General features: G+C 40.9%; 1 protein-coding gene across 1 annotated transcript in view; it reads left to right on the top strand.

Annotated features, from left to right (window-relative positions):
• MED27 (mediator complex subunit 27) overlaps positions 1–19,318 on the top strand; it is a 377,771-nt gene that overhangs the window by 235,915 nt on the left and 122,538 nt on the right. The window contains exon 4 of the mRNA XM_040324410.1: positions 18,041–18,134. Coding sequence (XP_040180344.1) covers positions 18,041–18,134 — 94 coding nt within the window. The remainder of the gene's footprint in view (positions 1–18,040; positions 18,135–19,318) is intronic.

The following is a 19,318-nucleotide window of genomic DNA, read 5'->3' as shown; positions in this document are numbered from 1 at the left end:
GCATGCTGTCTTTAAATAGCTACTTATACATTTATTAAAATATCTGTTGCTGGAATATAGTGGCTTGTTCTAGAAGAGCAGTCTGTGCATTTGCAACTGCCTTTTGCAGCCCTTATGAAATTTGCAAATGTAAAATTGTTTAACAGACACCTGTATGGTTAAAGCGGTAGTAAAGTTCTTTAAAAAAAAAAAAGTTCACGTTTATGGGCTCCGACCATTTTAATGGCCGAGCCACGATGATGTCACTCCAGAGCATTCACACTGGTTTCAATGGCGTGGCGCTGTGCTCTGAATTGTTGGTACAAAATATTAATTTGATTTTGATTTCTCGTCTGTTCATTTAATTTCCATTTTGTTAATTGATAAAAATAAACAATTAACACTTCTGATGCATTTTTCACACCTGCCAAAGACTTTTGCACAGTTTGTGTGTGTGTGTGCGTGTGTATATATGTATGTGTATTATATATATATTTATTTATTTTATGTGTGTGTGTGTGTATATACAGTCGTATGCAAACGTTAAGAAACCCCTGACAATTTCCATGATTGTCATTTATAAATATTTGGGTGTTTGGATCAGCAATTTTATTTTGATCTATCAAATAACTGAAGGACACAGTAATATTTCAGTAGTGAAATGAGGTTTATTGGATTAACAGAAAATTAGACAGGTGCATACATTTGGGCACCCTTGTCATTTTGTTGATTTGAATAGCTGTAACCACTTGGCACTGATTAATTGGAACACACAATTGGTTTGGTGAGCTCATTAAGCCTTGAACTTCATAGACAGGTGCATCCAATCATGAGAAAAGGTATTTAAGGTGGCCAATTGCAAGTTGTTGTTCTCTTTGACTCTCCTCTGAAGAGTGGCAACATGGGGGCCTTCAAAACAACTCTAAAATGGCCTGAAAACTATTTGTTCTACATCATGGTTTAGGGGAAGGCTACAAAAGTTATCGCAGAGATATAAGCTGTCAGTGTCCACTGTGAGGAACATAGTGATGAAATGGAAGACCACAGGCAAAGTTCTAGAAGTGGCAGGCCACATAAAATATTGGAGTGGCAAAGACGAAGGATGGTGAGAACGGTCAAAAACAGCCCACGGACCACCTCCAAAGACCTACAACATCAACTTGCTGCAGATGGGGTCACTGTGCATCCTTCAACAATTCAGTGCACTTTGCACAGGGAGAAGCTGTATGGGGGAGTGATGCAAAAGAAGCCTTTTCTGCACACACGCCACAAACAGAGTCACTTGAGGTATGCAAACACACATTTGGAAAAGCCAGCTTCATTTTGGAATAAGGTGCTGTGGACTAATGAAACAAAGATTGAGTTATTTGGTCATAACAAGGGGTATTCTGCATGGCGGCAATAGAACACAGCATTCCAAGAAACACACTACCCACAGTAAAAATTTGGTGGAGGTTCCATCATGCTGTGGGTCTGTGTGGCCAGTGCCAGTACTGGAAATCTGGTTAAAGTTGAGGGGTCACATGGATTCCACTCAATATCAGCAGATTCTTGACAATAATGTTAAGGAATCAGTCACAAAGTTGAAGTTACGCCGGGGCTGGATATTTCAACAAGACAACAACCCAAAACACTGCTCAAAATCTACATCCCAGTCCCCAGACCTGAATATCATTAAACATCTGTGGGGTGATTTGAAGCGGGCTGTCCATGCTCGGCAACCATCAAACCTAACTGAACTGGAGATGTTTTGTAAGGAGGAATGGTCCAGACGCTCATTACTTATGGACACGGACACAGCCCAATGTACTTTATGGGCAGCCAAATCTAAACGCCTCACTACCCTCCGATCCAATCCAGCCAGACAGAGGGGAATGGATCCCCTTCGTTTTTTTTGTTTGCCAGATTGGACCCAGAGGTAGCCAGAAGTAAATGGACACGGTTTACATCTGAGTGTCCATAGAAACAAATGGAGGCTCTGATTGGGTCTGGCTGAAAAACGGACAGCTGGTCCTGAGCTGACCTCTTGTGTAAAGTGTTTTAATTGTAAGGAACATATGGCAAATAAGGACTTTTGCCTTTCCTCTGGGTCATTGACTCAGGTAGTACTAAAATTCATAGGCCAACAAAACAGCCAAATATGTAAATTCAGAAGGCCAGGCTCCGTTTTTTTTGGGCTCCATTTAACCACTTAAGCCCCAGACCATTTGGCTGTCCAAAGACCAGGCCACTTTTTGCGATTCGGCACTGTGTCGCTTTAACTGACAATTGTGCGGTCGTGCGACGTGGCTCCCAAACAAAATTTCCCCAAAATAGCTTTCTTTTGATATTTGATCACCTCTGAGGTTTTTATTTTTTGCGCTATAAACAAAAATAGAGCGACAATTTTGAAAAAAAAACAATATTTTTTACTATAAAAAATATACCCCAAAAATATATATATATATAAAAAAAAAAATTCCTCAGTTTAGGCCGATACTTATTCTTCAACATATTTTTGGTAAAAAAATGTTTGATAGGTTTGCGAAAAAGTTAAAGCATCTACAAATAGGGGATAGTTTAATGTAATTTTTATTTATTTTTTTTACTAGTAAAAATCTGCGATCTTTATCGTGACTGCGACTTTATGGCGGACGCATCAGACACTTTTGACACCATTTTGGGACCATTGTCATTTTTACAGCGAAACAGTGCTATAAACTGTAAAAATGACACTGGCAGTAAACAGTGAAGGGTCCCGCGGGCGCGCCACCACATGGTCGGCAAATTAAAGGGGACGTATATATACGCCCGTTTGCCCAGCCGTGCCATTATGTCGACGTAAATCTGCATGCAGCGGTCCTTAAGCGGTTATAGAATAGTTTTTCTGAATACTATCTGTATGTGGAGCCTGTGAATTATCAGGATATATGCTCAAAGTTATGTAAATTTTCTGAATATCCAGTCTACTTTCCTAATACAGATGTACAGTGCCTTGAAAAAGTATTCACACCCCCTTAACATTTTCCACATTTTGTCATGTTACAGCCAAAAATGTAAATGCATTTTATGTGATAGACCAACACAAAGTGGCACATGATTGATACTCCTAACTAAAATCTAGTGGAACCAATTGCCTTCAGAATTGATCTAATTAGTAGAGTCCACCTGTGTGTATCTTAATCTCAGTATAAATACAGCTGTTCTGTGAAGTCCTCAGAGGTTTGTTAGAGAACCTTGGTGAACAAACAGCATCACGATGGCTAAAGAATACACCAGAGAGGTCAGGGATAACGTGGAAAAGTTTAAAGCAGGGTTATGATATAAAAAAATATCCCAAGCATTAAACATCTCACAGAGCACTGTTCAATCCATCATTCGAAAATGGAAAGAGTATGGCACAATTGCAAACCTACCAAGACATGGCCGTCCAGCTAAACTGACAGGCCGGGCAAGGAGAGCATTAGTCGGAGAAGCAGCCAAGAGGCCCATGGTAACTCTGAAGGAGCTGCAGAGATCCACAGCTCAGGTGGGAGAATCTGTCCACAGGACAACTATTAGTTGTGCACTCCACAAATCTGGCCTTTATGGAAGAGTGGCAAGAAGAAAACCATTGCTGAAAGAAAGCCATAAGAAGTCCCATTTGCAGTTTGAGAGAAGCCATAAAATCACAGTAAAAAACTTTTACGTTTTTAGTTGTAACGTAACATAAAATGTGGAAAATTTCAAAGGGTATGAATACTTTTTCAAAGCACTATATGTTGACTATACCAATCTAATAGCATATCGATATGGGGTAGACTTTATCCCCCTAGTAATTGCCCCCTTATAGACCTCTCAAACCCCTTCCTCTACTCCAGTGTCATATAAAGTAAAACCTTGGTTTGTGACCATAATTTGTTCCAGAAGCATGCTTGTAATCCAAAGCACTCTTATATCAAAGCGAATTTACCCATAGGAAATAATGGAAACTCAGATGATTCGTTCTACAACCATTTATTCATATAAAAATGATTATGGCAAAACAAAATACAGTAAAACCTTGGATTGCGAGCATAATTTGTTCCAGAAGCATGCTTGTAATCCAAAGCACTTGTATATCAAAGCAAATTTTCCTATAAGAAATAATGGAAACTCAAATGATTCGCTCCACAACCATTTAATTATAGGTCGTTCAATTTATTGTCCATATAAAGATTATGGCAATGTGACAGGTTGTGTAACCATAAAATGTCCATCCACAAATGGAAGCCTTCACAAGGGGATTAGAAGCAAAATCCAGCAGGAGCTACAGAGTGTAAAAAAGAAGAGAGGCGTCTCCAAGTGTAGCAATATGTTGCTAAATGTTGTACCTTCATTAAATGTAACCATATTGCTACACTTGGAGGCTCCTCTCTTCTCTTTCATACCCAGTTGTGACATGACAGTACTCTTATATCAAGTCAAAATGTATTTAAAAATGTTGCTTGTCTTGCAAAACGCTCTCAAACCAAGTTACTCTCAAACCAAGGTTTTACTGTATATGTTTTGCTATGTACTTTAGGCTAATGTGTTTTTCTTTTTGCATGCATGGAGACTGTCAGTGTAGATAATGCACTTAAATTCTATGTGGCACTGACATGGTACTATGTATCATTGTATCTACATACACTTAAGATCTCTGTTTTCAAAGGCATCCCTCCTGATTCAGGGCTTTTAGAGCCATTCTTAAGAATGAGCTGCCCCTTTCACCTCTTGTTAATGGATGCTCGGCATAGATAAATGTATAAATGGCCGCAGGCATTTGGTGAGCTGCTGCAGTCTTCTTCATCCACCATCAATCCTGAAGGATCGAAGCATTGTGCAGTCGTAGCTGGTCTTGCAACAGGGCAACATTATTGAGATTCTTCAAATTGACAGCAACTCCCCTCATCCCTCACTGCTTGTCACTGGGTTCCCACATCTTCATGTTTAAAGGCATTACCCCCCTCAAGCCAGGTTTATTAGTGGTAATGCTCAATAGCTTTCCCAGTATTGTTATTAGTTTTTTATTATTCTTAATTTTATTCCTTACGTTTTTTGGCTCTGTGTAACTACTGCATACTTTCAGCTATTAAGGCCATTCAACTTTTAAAATGTTTAAGGGTCCTTTCACACGGAGCGGACCGTTTCTGTGTCCGCTCCGTGTGTCCGCAAAAGCTCAGCGGGGATCATCCGTCATCCCCGCTGAGCTGTCGGCGGATAGGGCGGTCCCCGCACACAGTGCAGAGACCGCCCTGTCTCTTCTTCGCTCTCCCCTATGGGGAATCGGATGCAGACGGACCGTCTGTCCATCTGCATCCGATCCGTTCCGCCGGACGAAAGAAAAATAGGGTTTTCTTCCGTCCGCAAAACCGGATCCCGACGGACGCGGATGGTCGCGGACGTTGGCGGATGCTCCATCCGCTAACGGACACGATCCCATAGGGAACCATTACAAGTCCGTAAACGGACTTGTAATAAGCGGACGAGCGAAGCGGGCATGTGTAAGGGGCCTAGCTCTTTCACTTAATGATCTTCAACTTTTTTTCTACTATTTATACTTTTTTAAATATTAAGCTTTTTTAAAAAAAAATTTAACATTGAAACAATGAGCGCGTGCTTCAAATCCTTAAAATCTCCGTCCGCTCCCAAAAGTTTCAGCTCCTTCATAATTTCACCTACAGGCGCCAAAATGTTCACAAAATATTCAGCTATCCGGCTATATCTTTTCACTTTGATATCTTTTACAGTTTTTGTGAAAAAGCTGTTTGTTTAGTGATTATTTCAGGAAATTTTAGCGATTAAACAGAGTGTCTATGGGGCTGGTTAGAGTGGATGATGTCATCGCTACAGCACAGCGCTTTTAAAAAAAAAATATCTTTGTTCCTTCTCTATAAATTGCTCTCACGCCCACAAGATCTACTTGTCATACACAATTTACATCAAAATGTAGGTATTTTTGTCTAGTTTCAGTTTTGTGATACACCTTTTACTTTTGTAAAAGATTAAAAAAGACAGAATAAAAAGAAAAAATACAAAACCATTTTATATTTAGTGGGAATGCTTCAGCAGTCCCACTATTGTTCATTTTTTTATTTATCTTTCATTTCAATTTTATTCCTTACGTTTTTTGGCTCTGCGTAACTTATGCATACTTTCAGCTATTAGAACCATTCAACTTTTAAAATGCTCAGCTCTCTCAGCTAATGATGGGACTTCTTCAACTTTTTTCTACTATTTATACTTTTTAAAATATTACGCTTTTTAACCCTTTTTTTAACATTGAAGTCAATGAGAGCATGTGACAGTTTGATGGGGGCAGTTTTTGATGGGGTAGTTTTAGATGGGGCAATAGGATGGGGACAATTTTTTGATGGGGACAATTTTGATGGTGCAGTTTTTGATGGGGACAATTTGATGGCAGTTTGGTGGTGGTAATATGATGGGCATTTTGATGGGGGCAGTTTTGATGGTAGAAATTTTATGGGGCAGCGCCTGCAAAAGGTAATTACTTTTAAAAAGATGCTAATTGGTGGGAATGCTGATTCTCACTTCAACTTTTTCTTACAGATTTAACCACTTGCCGTCCGCCCTATTACAAAAGGACGGCGGCAAAGTGGTTTCAATATTCTGACTGGACGTCATATGACGTCAGTCTGACACCCCGCAACACCGATCTAGGTAAAGAGTCTCTGACGGAGACTCTTTACCACGTGATCAGCCTTGTCCAGTCACGGCCGATCACGATGTAAACAAGAAATGCCGTTTAGCGGCTTTTTCTCACTCTCTTCTACTCACTCACGTGAGTAGAGGAGAGCTGATCGGCTGCTCCTCTGACAGGGGGGGTTTGTGCTGATCGATTATCAGCACAGCCCCCCTGAGGATGCCTACACTAAACCACCAGGAATGCCACCAGACCACCAGGGATGCCCACCACCAGGTATGCCACCCTAGACCACCAGGGATGCCAATCAGTGCCCACAATGGATGCCAATCAGTGCCCACAATGGGCATCACTGATTGGCAGGCATTGTTTGGCACTGATTGGCATCCATAAGTACAATATAATACAGTACATCCGTGTCGCCTATCTGTGTCCACCCGTGTCGCCTATCTGTGCCCACCCGTGTCGCCTATCTGTGCCCACCCGTGTCGCCTATCTGTGCCCACCCGTGTCGCCTATCTGTGCCCACCCGTGTCGCCTATCTGTGCCCACCCGTGTCGCCCATCTGTGCCCACCCGTGTCGCCCATCTGTGCCCACCCGTGTCGCCCATCTGTGCCCACCCGTGTCGCCTATCTGTGCCCACCCGTGTCGCCCATCTGTGCCCACCCGTGCCGCCTATCTGTGCCTATCAATTCCACCTTATCAGTGCCGCCTTATCAGTGCCCGTCAGTGCAGTCCCATCAGTGAAGGAGAAAACGTACTTGTTTACAAAGTTTTGTAACGGAAACAAATAAAAAGCATTTGTTTTTCAAAATTTTCGGTCTTTTTAAAAAAAAAATTAGCAGAAAATAAAAATCCCAGATGTGATCAAATACCACCAAAAGAAAGCTCTATTTGTAGGAATAAAATTATACAAATTTAGTTTGGGTACAGTGTAGCACGACCGCGCAATTGTCATTCAAAGTGCAACAGCGCTGAAAGCTGAAAATTGGTCTGGGCAGGAAGGTGAATATGTGCCCTGTATGGAAGTGGTTAAGCTATTCATCCAGTTAGCTTTAGCATATTAGCTATTTAGCATTCCCATGAATTTTCTGCAGGAAATGCATTTTCTAGTTGGTCTTGAGATGCTTCCAGAACTTTTATCAGAAATCACCTTTGCGGATAATATATATATATATATTTTTTTTTTTTCTGCGTGTGAACATGCTGATCAGGCTGCAACACATCAACACAACTCGTTATTAAAACGAACTACTCAGCAAAGTACTGCTTGTATATAAAATGGAGTATAGCGTAAGACAACTACTAAATGCGGAACCTCAGCCCTCGCTAATGAATAGGGTCTGGTTTCCATACTAGAAGACTGTAGAATGAAAGCGCGTATCTCTCTTAACCTCCAGAGAGTTTCCTGTGTCATGTGCAACTTTTATATTTCAGGCTAAGAACTACCCGTGTGCCTACTGATCATGTGATCACCATAACAGGCAATCATGATGATAAATTTAGTTTAGGCCAGCATATACGGTGCAAATTTTGGGAAATTCATGGGTTGTAGGAAAGAAATTTGCATGATTCGCCCATCAACACAGACAGCGCTGACAGGGGAATCACCAATTGTCTTCTCCCGGAGAGGGCAGCCATTGGTTATCGCAGTTGCTCTCTTTTTTGTGTAAAAAAAAAAAAGAGGTTTAAATAAAAGCTGTCGCTGTGGAATTTAACCAATAATTATTTATTTCACACCTTTTAATAAGAAACAACTAAAACGGCCTAAAACCATTGACATAGGAGCATTTGTCATAGGGTTATTAAATATACAGTACTGAAGTGGCTACAAATGATCTGGGTATCTAGACTTCAGTGAGCTCTGGTCTTAAGGAGTAAGTAAACCCAGCAGGGAGAAAAACATTTTCCCCTTCCCTGCGAAGTAAAGGCATAATGTGCTAGTATACATCGCATCCTTGTTTGCCCCCTCTTCCTTCCGGAGACGCGGACTCGGGCTATGTGACTGGCTGGAGGTGCGTGACATCACTCCCGCCAGTCAGTCATGGCAATCGCTTCTGAAGAAACAACACAGACGGGCCGTTCCTTAAGCGCACATGGTCTGATCAGGGCTGTCTTAATGAGAGGGCACACCCGGGCACTGCCCAGGGGCCCCATCTGCATGGGGGGCCCCTGCACTTTCCCCAAAGTAGCTGGTCCTTCAGCCCACGCTGCCCTGAAATTGGGGGCCCCATTATGGCACTGAGAGTGATGGATACACAGGGGAGGCAGTCTGCCATCTACCTACTTGATGTCTGTTTACCTGCACTGTCATCATTGTAGGGGCCCCAGAGCATTACTTTGCCCAGGGGCCCATGATGCTATTAAGATGGCCCTGGGTCTGATGACATCATCGGCGCAGTAAACTGAATATCTCCTAAATGTAAGTACTGCAGGGAGGTTTACAACCTATTTAAACAAGTTTGTTACTGTCTTACTAAATGTTTGTTCATATATAAGGAGGTTTTGTTTGACTTATTGAGTTTAAATGCCCGACTTGGTGGTCACAACAACACAAAGGGGTTGATTTACTAAAACTGGAGTGCAAAATCTGGTGCAGCATAGAAACCAATCCGCTTCCAGTTTTTTTTGTCAAAGCTTAATTGAACAAACTGGAGTTAGAAGCTGATTGGCTACCATGCAGAGCTTCACCAGATTTTGCACTCTCCAGTTTTAGTAAATCAACCCCAATTTGCAATATCACCTAATTAGTCAGGTTCTTTTTTAGGTCAGCAGTGCGACAGGCCCTCTTGCAGTCCCGATTATCATCATTCTTTTTACTGGGGAGAATTGAACACCCAACTAGGGAACATGCGTCACTGAGCGCTCCCTCCAAATACCTTCCCTCCCTCTCTGCTCTATTAAACATTGTTAATTGGTGTTGCTAGAAGGACGGAGCTGATTTCTCTGCTGACATGTATAGACTTGTGTTGGAGACAACTGTGCTGGAGATGAAAATATTATTTTTCTCATCACAGGTTAATAAATAAATGAAAAATCAACCTCAAGGAAAAGGAAGGGGAGTGGAAGGTTTGATAAAACTGTGGGGTTGTTAATCAGCGGTTAACAGATGCATGCATGTAGCTCTGAAATGTTTTACAGAAAACACTGAACATTGCACTTGAACCTCTGCTCCTGTGCCCAGATCTATGCAGTTCATTGAGGTGCACATAAAATATCCTGCATCCTTCAATTTTTGGTGTGGTTTCCAGCAGGTACATTGTACATAGAGCTTAGTGGTACCATATGGAAAACACAATTGAGGTATAAACAGCATGGCACAACCTATTCACATAAACATGTATACAGTAGGGCCAGTTTGGATTCAGTGGAAATCTGTGCAGACCCACACAGTTATAGGGTGAATATACTGGCTCCATTTTGATAGTGTTTTTGGTAGAAAGTGAGCCAAGGATCCAGTCCAGTGGGAATAAACACAAACCCCTTTAAACATAAGATGACCACTAACACATAGAGTTTTACTGTGTTTTAATTTCTTAAAACACAGCCCTGCTCCTTATTACTATTCAATGTTTCATAATTATACAGTCTTTTACACAAATACTAATACCCATCAGAGCTCTTCAAGCAGATTACAAACTAAACAAAGATAGATCTAGAAGTAATTGTTGATTTACAAAATGTGTGTGTGGGATGGGGTGCGCATATCTTGTAGCAATGGTGAGTGCATGATGGTATACAGAATGTTAATTCAGATTAGGGAAGCCAACCTAAGACTGATCCCTGAGTATTGGTACAGTATTACCTAATAGAATATTAAAGTGGTAGTAAATGCTGCTTGGTCATTTGTACCTACAGGTAAGCTTATAATAAAGCTTACCTGTAGGTACAATGAATATCTCCTAAATGTGCACCGTCTGAGAGATATTCACAATTTTTGTAACTGGTGACGTCACCGGTAAATACACACTGCACTCTGAATTGAGGCACACTGAATGTGCTATCAATCTAGAATGCTGTGCCGCAGGTGTGACTCTCGTGCGCATGCATTTCAGTGACCTCATCGCAGCTCAGCCATTCAAAGGGCCGGAGCCCACGGACCCAGACGGGAGACAAAATCCCTGTTAGCGGTGACAGTGCACCAGTGGAGAGATCTCTTTTACAGGTGAGTCTGTCATAATGTGCTAGCACACTATGCCATTAACTTTTTTTTTTTTTTTTGCTAAAATACTTTACTACAGTTTTAGGCTGGGTTCACACTATTGCGAATTAGATGTGTGTTTCCCCCGAATGCAATTTGCATGTCTCTATGGAGCTGGTTGACACATCTCCGGAGCGGCTCCAGCGTGAATTGCACAGGAGTCCTGTGCATTTTCTGGTCTGTTTCAGGTCTAAATTCAGCCAAAAATTCGGGCTAAAATAGGACCTGAAGTGGTGAACGGGGATGCACCAGATCCCTGCTGTGAGCCGCTCTGTGCTGCAGTATAAACTCAGGTTTAACTTTTTTTTTTTAAAGTCAGCCGTTGCAAAAACAATTGCCTAGGTGATCTGACCAGACGTGAGAGTAGGTACCTGCTAAAGAAGGATAAAAAAAGAATCCAAACATGACGGAGGAGGAAGAGCGGAACTTTCCCCTTTTGGGTGTGCAACATATCTGAACTGCTTTGGGCAAAATAATTATTGATGTGGCCTTTTTTTTTTTTCTCAATACTGCTGTTTTCATGTTAGAGATGCCCAATTTCTCAACTTTGCATGGGTGTATGAAATGAACAGCGTGTCTCTTACACGTTGTGTGGGATACGTTTGCTATTTTAAATCTTCAACGAAGCTGAGCAGCATCACACCAGCACTGGAACACATCCAGCCCCAGAAGAGGGGTCAGACTCAAACTCGTCACCATCTGTCCAGACGTTAATCAGAGTTGCCGGTGTGGACAAATGCCGCAGGATCCTGCCTCTGTGAAAGTTAGCAGAAAGGTTTCCCATAGAGTAGCATAAATCAAGAACAGAGACATATAACTGTAGTGTACCTCAACAGAGTTAACATATCTCCATGTTTTTTTTTTGTCTTTTTTATTATTGATCATCATTTAGTCCATTTCTTAAAATCTAACTTAACTACAGCAAAAATACATAAATAGCCCAAGTGTTGAAAGAAAGGCAGCTCTTGTTGCAATATTCACCTATTTTCTTGCACTGTTCCCTGTGCTTTGTTCCCTGCGCTTACTTGACCTGTGATCCAACATTGATCCTGTTCTGGGCTCAATGACGCTGGGGGACATCACTATGGCACGCTGCACTCATATATACAATGATTCATGAACCAGCAGTGACCTCATGACTTCAGGTACACTCGGCATAATTTAGGTCCATCTAGCACTAGGGAAGAGGAGAGGATCTTGTTTGTCATGTGACCGATCTAAAAGCATCATGAAAAGGTTAAATAAAAAAATAAAATGGGGCAGGGGCGACATTAAAAATTGGATGCCCATTTCCAATCAAAGCTTTTGTCTTCGTTTCAGAATAGATTTGATAAGAATGTGTTCGTTCTTGGCACTGCCTGTGCCCCCTTTGGATCAGTTGTTATTGGGACAGGAACACCTAAACTGATGGAGGTTCTAACCCTTCCTTCCCTTACTGGAAAAAAAATTGAATTGTTTCTTTTTGCTTCCTGTACAGAACAGGTGGTGAGAGGAAATATCACTAGTGGGGACACGGACTACAATAAACACATGAAAAAGGTTTTACCCCCTTAGCCACTCTGTCTAAAAGGAATTTGGCTAGTAAATGCCCAAATCTTTAAATTTGTTGCCTATAATTTTCTTATTTTTTTGTGTTTGAAAAAAAACAACCCATTGAAATGAGACTGGTTCTTGACTGTTGAGAGCATGTATCCTCTTACGCTACTACATTGTCGCACATCTTGGTGGACTCTGATAGACCTTAGGAAATGATCACCATATGTGTAGGCCATTTCTGCCTAGTTTTATAGAACAGATTGTGCCACAAACAGTGGTGACTTTTTATTCTAAAAATCTTTGTTTGCAAAATACATGTCTCTAAATAAAAATAACAAAAGGCCGCAAAGACCTAGTGCATTATCAAATGATAATTGATTAACCACTTAACCCCCGGATCATATTGCTGGTCAAAGACCAGGCCACTTTTTGCCATTTGGCACTGCGTCGCTTTAACTGACAATTGCGCGGTCGTGCGATGTGGCTCCCAAACAAAATTGGCGTCCTTTTTTTCCCACAAATAGAGCTTTCTTTTGGTGGTATTTGATCACCTCTGCGGTTTTTAGTTTTTTAGCTATAAACAAAAATAAAGCGACAATTTGGAAAAAAATTATAATTTTTTACTTTTTGCTATAATAAATTTCCCCCAAAAATATATAAAAAAAACTATTTGTTTCCACAGTTTAGGTCGATACGTATTCGTCTACATATTTTTCATTAAAAAAAATTGCAATAAATGTTTGATTGGTTTGCGCAAAAGTTATAGCGTTTACAAAATAGGGGATAGTTTATGGCATTTTTCTTAATATTTTTTTTTACTAGTAATGGCAGTGATCAGCGATTTTTATCGGTACTGCGACATTATGGTGGACACTTCGGACACTTTTGACACATTTTTGGGACCATTGGCATTTTTATAGCACTGATCGCTATAAAAATGCCAATGGTCCCAAAAATGTGTCAAAAGTGTCCGCCATAATGTCGCGGTACCGATAAAAATCGCTGATTGATTACTATAAAAATAGTTAATCATGTTCCCTGGGTGTGTTCTAACTGAAGGGGGGATGGATTGACATGGGGAAATGACAAATCGCTGTTCATACATTGTATGAACAGACGATAGGTCATTTCCCCCCCTGATCACGACCGCCGGGCACGCGCGTCGGCGTCAGGGGCGAGCGGGGGGCGCGCCCCTATTGGCTGCTCGGCGAGATGACGTATAGCTACGTGATCTCGCCCAGCAGAGCCGACCTGCCGCCGTATAACTGCAGCGGCTGGTCGGCAAGCAGTTAAAAGATGAATTCCAAAAAAGGGCTAAAGGCATTGAGAAAAGCAAAACAAGCATGACTGGTCAAGATCTCAGATGTACATGCTTATGTGTTTCTAATTACAAGTCCTCTGCTTCACAGCATACTGTATATTTCTATGCTCTGAGGAAGAGTTCTTGGCCTTTTGAAATGCGTTGGCATGTGCATCTGAGTATGTCTTCGGTCTCTGTGCAACATCTTGACTTGACTGTTACTTTTTCTTTGCTCAATACCTTTAGCCATTTTTCTGCTTATGAGTATATGTTTTTGACTTTGTCTTTTAATAAATTATCATTTGGTCATGCACTAGGCCTCTGCACTCCTTTGTTGTTTTTTTGTTCAGATAACGATTTCCCCAGTTGGAAGAGGGCAGCACTTGTGAAATATTTTGTGTTAATGATTGTGATGAAGTCCTTAAATTAAGACTTCTAATCTCAATCTCCTAAATACCTTAGAGCTAGGGTGTCAACATTGTGAATTCACCTGTGTGCAAAGAATATATGTGCAGTGATGTCTTCCAAGTACTTCCAAAACTCAAAACTGAATTTTCATCTTAGTGTGTATTATGTGCAATTCATTCATTATCCAACCATGGCAGAATTGACATACAGAAAGATTGAGGCTGAAAAGAGGAAAAATGTTCCAACTGCTTTTTCTGGAAAATGGCTCTCTGGCAAATATTGTTTTAACCAACGATGAAAATAATGCTGTTTCCACTCTAAACTGCATGTTTTAGACCACTTTATTATCGGTTTTTTATATCATTTGTTCTATGTGTTCTATATCATGTGGTTTATGTAAAATCATATGTGAATACAGTGGGGTTGATTTACCAAAATTGGAGAGTGCAAAATCTGCTGCATCTGTGCATGGTAGCCAATCGGCTTCTAAAGTCAGCTTGTTTGACCAAAAAAAAAAAAAAACTGAAAGCCGATTGGTTTCTATGCACAGCTGCACCACATTTTGCACACTCCAGTTTTTAGTAAATCAACCCTAGTATCTATTTCAAATAGAGGTTGTGCTAAATCTGGACTGTAGTGTGCCAGAATGCACCCACCTTATTTCTCCAGCAAGCTTTTTCAATTTGTCTTGATCTCGCACTGCTTGAGCTTGCTTCATTATATTCTGCAGGCTGTAGCCAGTGTCCAAGACTGAGGATGTTTATTGATTGCACATCGGCGGAAGAGAAATGCCTTATGTCTTTATTAGCATATAGTTAGTGTTGACCTTTGTTCTTCTGCAAAGCGACAACATGGTTTTGCTGAGCTCAGAAGAAGAGTCGGGCTTGGCGCTGGACTGCGGTAATGGCGCTGGCTGTCGCTCACACCAGAGAAAAGTGTGAAAGAGTGCTTCGCAGAACAGTGCTGTTCAACACTGTGCTTTAACTTGTTTCGCTTTTTTTTTAACCAGTTGCTTAAGGCAGAAGGCATTTAGAAAGAGACCCTAGAAAATAAAATGGCTATCGTTGCAATATTTTATGTCGCACAGTTTTTGTGCAGCAATATTTCAAACACATATTTTTGGGAAAAAATACACTTTAGTGAATGAAATAATAACACAAAAACACATTACTTACCCCAATTAATTTGTATAATGTGAAAGATGATGTTACGCCAATTAAATAGATACTTAAAATATCATGCTTTGAAATTGCATACGCTCATGGAATGGCATCAAACTACGGTGCTTAAAAATCTCCATAGACGTTGCTTTAAAAAAAAAAATTCAGGTTGCCTATTTAGAGTTACAGAGAAGGTCTTGTGCTAGAATTATTGCTATGGCTGTAATGTTCCTGGCGATACCTCACATTTGGTTTCAACACCGTTTACATATGCTTGCACGACTTACGTATGCGTTCACTTCAGCACGCAATCACAGAGGGAATGGGGTGCTTTAAAAAAAAATCTTTCCTTATTTCTTTTATTTTTACACTGTCCCTTTATTTTATCACTTTTATTCCTATTACAAGGAATGTAAACATCCCTTGTAATAGAAATTAGGATGACAGGTCCTATTTATGGAGAGTCCTGTAATAAAAGAAATCTCTTATTTACCTTTAAGAGCAAAATAATGAAAACAAGTTACACTTTTGTTTAAAAAAATATATATATATTTACTATGGCCTGGGAATCGGAAGTGACATCAAACGTCGCTCCAGTCCTCCAAGGGCATAGAGACGACTTTACCAATCCATTAGGTAGGGGCAAGAAGGGAATCGACCATAGTAAAAATACTGAGTTTTTGGCAGCTAGCTGCTGTCATAACGCCAGTATTTAACGTCAAAGTGATGACATATTTTTACTATGGGCTGGTCAAGTTGTTAAACTATAACTAAAGGCAAATGTTTTATCTTAAATTGTACAGCGCAAATTACTTTTATGGGTTATGTGTAGGCTTCCTTGAGGTCAAAAAAACTTTGTTAGGGCCACCCCTACTGCACACTCATAAAAGCCCACCCACTCCGTTCCATTGCACATAGTGGCTTCAAACCACCTCTTCTGTGGTTCCCCACCGGTGCTCCTGGCTCCTCTTTTTCTTCTGAGTGTGCCCCCATATCAAGCCACATTCATAGACAGACAGTGAAGACTCGGCCCTGTCCTGCCACCACCTTCTTCACATGATTTGACTGACGGCAGCAGGAGACAATGGCTGCTGTCTTAGCAAAGCCTGTGAAACCAGGAAGCGGGAGGAGAGAGCCGCTACAGAAGGGCACAGTGCTGGATCGAGTGAGGTGTATAAAGAGGGGTGATGGAATTAAAGTACCATATTTATCGGCATATAACATGCACCCTAACTTTAACAGGGAAGTTTCAGGGAAAATAACGTTCCACAGCCCCCTGCGTATAACACGCATGCACAGTTTACCCTCTATTTTCAGGGTAAAAAAAGTGAGTGTTATATGCCAATAAATACAGTAAATTATGTTTCCATTTTAAAACCACTTTAACTTTGTTAAGGTTGAGGGGGTATGGCCTGTGATACTAAGCAGAAGATGATAACTGACAACACCGTTTCTTGACACACCTACTGCTGTAATATCCTATCTGCAAACTCACCTCTTTTGGTCCAGTTATCTACTGCACCTTCTGAGTCCCTGGAGTGTGAAAATTTGCCTGCTAAGCACCTTCTAGATGTAGCAGTGTGTTTTGAAAAGTTTAGCGGAGAGAGAAAAGCCTCTGGGGTCAGCAATCCCCTCCTCACCCATGGCTGATCCAGCATTCCCAATGACAATCAAAATACTGAAAGCCAATTCCGTCTCAGTCCATAATCACTTCTAGAATTGAAAAGGTCAAAGTTGACTTACTGTAGCACCTAATGCAGTGCCAAGATGACCTTAATTGCTTACACCAAACTAATCTCCGATTTTTGGGCCTACCTGAGAAATAAGAGGGTTCAGACCCTTCATGAGCTTTTAATCTGTACTTATGTGAAGGAGCAATTTACTGCTACATTTTCAATAGAGCGGGCACACAACTTCTCTCCTTGGCCACCACCTTTGGAGGCCCCTCAGACTTTTATGGCTAAGCTCCTGCCCTACAAAGACTGGATACCATGTTTGGACTCGCCAAAGAAAAGTGCAACATTTTCTTCTAAAATATCTCTATCCTCTTTTCCACCAATGTCAAATGCCCGTACTCTGAATTTACAGGGGTTAGTTGTTGTACAGCTAAAAAACTTCTTTATTAATAAAACCAAAATACAATACTACTCGCGAACATATGGAGAGAAGGCGCTTAGCGTAGACACCTGATCGTGGTGATCAGTCCAGGACCAATAGTTTTCAGATAGCTATGAAAAAGACATCAGGGCTGCTGATAAGTTCTGAAGTCATAGCTTCTTCTTCAGAGCCTAGCCTGGGTGGTTGTTTATCTTATTACATTTTTTTATAAATGCATACAAGCAATGTGTACAGCAAAACTGAAGGAAAATCGAACTACCTATTGGCTGTTGTATTTCACACTTACCTGCCGTTGTGCTGTGTGACAGTTATTGTTCTTTGGAATTTTAGCCACTGTGATGTTCTTTAGTACTTTGTACTACCTTTTTTGTCTAAATCCTTTTTTTTTGTTGTTTAAGTTTGATCAGTCTGTAAAGGAGGGACATGTGTAATTGGTGAGGAAAGTATGCAGACATGGAGGCCTAGATCAATCTGCTGGGATCCTAAGGGATTGCATGTTGACTTAAATCTCCAACTTATACCAAAATCAGATATATCTGTTTTGGGAAAAGTGGCCTTTAATATGAAGTTATGGTTTTATCAGTTCAATATGTACTCAACATGTGAAATATAGCATTGTCTTTTTGTTTGAACTCTGTCATTTTCAGCTTGGCAAGATCCAAGTCCAGTATTAATCATGTGTCCTTTTTTCTAGTTACATCGATGATGTTATTAGCCGTATAGATCGCATGTTTCCAGAGATGACCATCCACTTATCAAGACCCAACGGCTCATCAGCTATGCTGCTGGTAAGTTCAATGTGCTGCTCAGCTAAACATGTTTTCTTCTTAATTTGGCTTCTATGATCGAACCCTTTTATTGGTAAAGCTTTTAAGCTATTTATTATGCTCTTAATGGGTCTATCCACCTAGAAGTGACATTTCTCTCATCACCTTCCAGGACGGCACCCGAGAGATGATGGCTCCTCCCCACAGGAAACACAATCACTTAACAATTTAAAAGTCCCCACCCTTCCCCTTGATCCTCAGTATTGATTGTGTTTCTCCCGAACACATCGTCACGTTTGTTTTGTTTGAATACCTAGAAATGCACAGAATTGAGTTTTCTTGCTAGTGACGTTTCTATCAGGTATATGACTGTGGGTGTTGGAATACACAATGTTACTGTCTGTAACATTTCGGTCCCTTGTCCTATACCCTATTGTTTATCTGAAGTATGCTAATACCACTCTCTGCTAGTTATGACTGCAGGGAGTATAACACCAGCAATACACGGTTGAGGCCGCATATGTCCTTTTGGTCATACTGGCCATGCGACTGCTTTTTTCTATGATCATCAGAGATATACTATAGGTGCTAGTATTCTTTTCTGTTGATTGGATGACCGTACTGCGGTCAGTCAGGAATAGACAACACTATAGTGGTTCTTGTCCTCCTGTCCTGAATCTATTACCTTGGGTCGCTGCACATAAATAAAACACAGCAGTAGAAGGTGTCTGTGTCCTCTGCTTTCTTTATTACTCAGAAAAAACACCATATTGGCTAGTGGCCTCTCTGTTGAATGTAGGACCTATAAACCTATTAAGCATCAGAAGCTCACACTTGGAGCTTCTGTCCTTTCTCTGGGCTTAGGTTATATGGTATCTTACTACATATGAGAAATACACACCTAAGGTTGGTTGTGTCTTCTCTATCCTACAGGTGTCTGTATATCAGAAAACACAGCAGTGGAGGCTGGGGGTGTCTATCTGTTTTTCCATATTAAGTCTGAGCTTGCTGTCCTTCGGAAATACAAGATCTAGGACCTGTATATCTGGGACATTTTGGTCACTTTATTTCAGACCTTATTTTCCATTCACATGGAAGGAACAGGATTTCTGATTGCGGGCCTTTACTTCTAGGCATGCCAGAGACATTCCCTAGACCTGAACCCAGTAGGGTTATAGGACACTGGAAGGAGGTCATAAAATCAC

This window comes from Rana temporaria, chromosome 9 (assembly GCF_905171775.1).
Source record: "Rana temporaria chromosome 9, aRanTem1.1, whole genome shotgun sequence".
Taxonomy (NCBI): Eukaryota; Metazoa; Chordata; class Amphibia; order Anura; family Ranidae; genus Rana; species Rana temporaria.
This window is presented reverse-complemented; position numbering and strand designations above follow the sequence as displayed.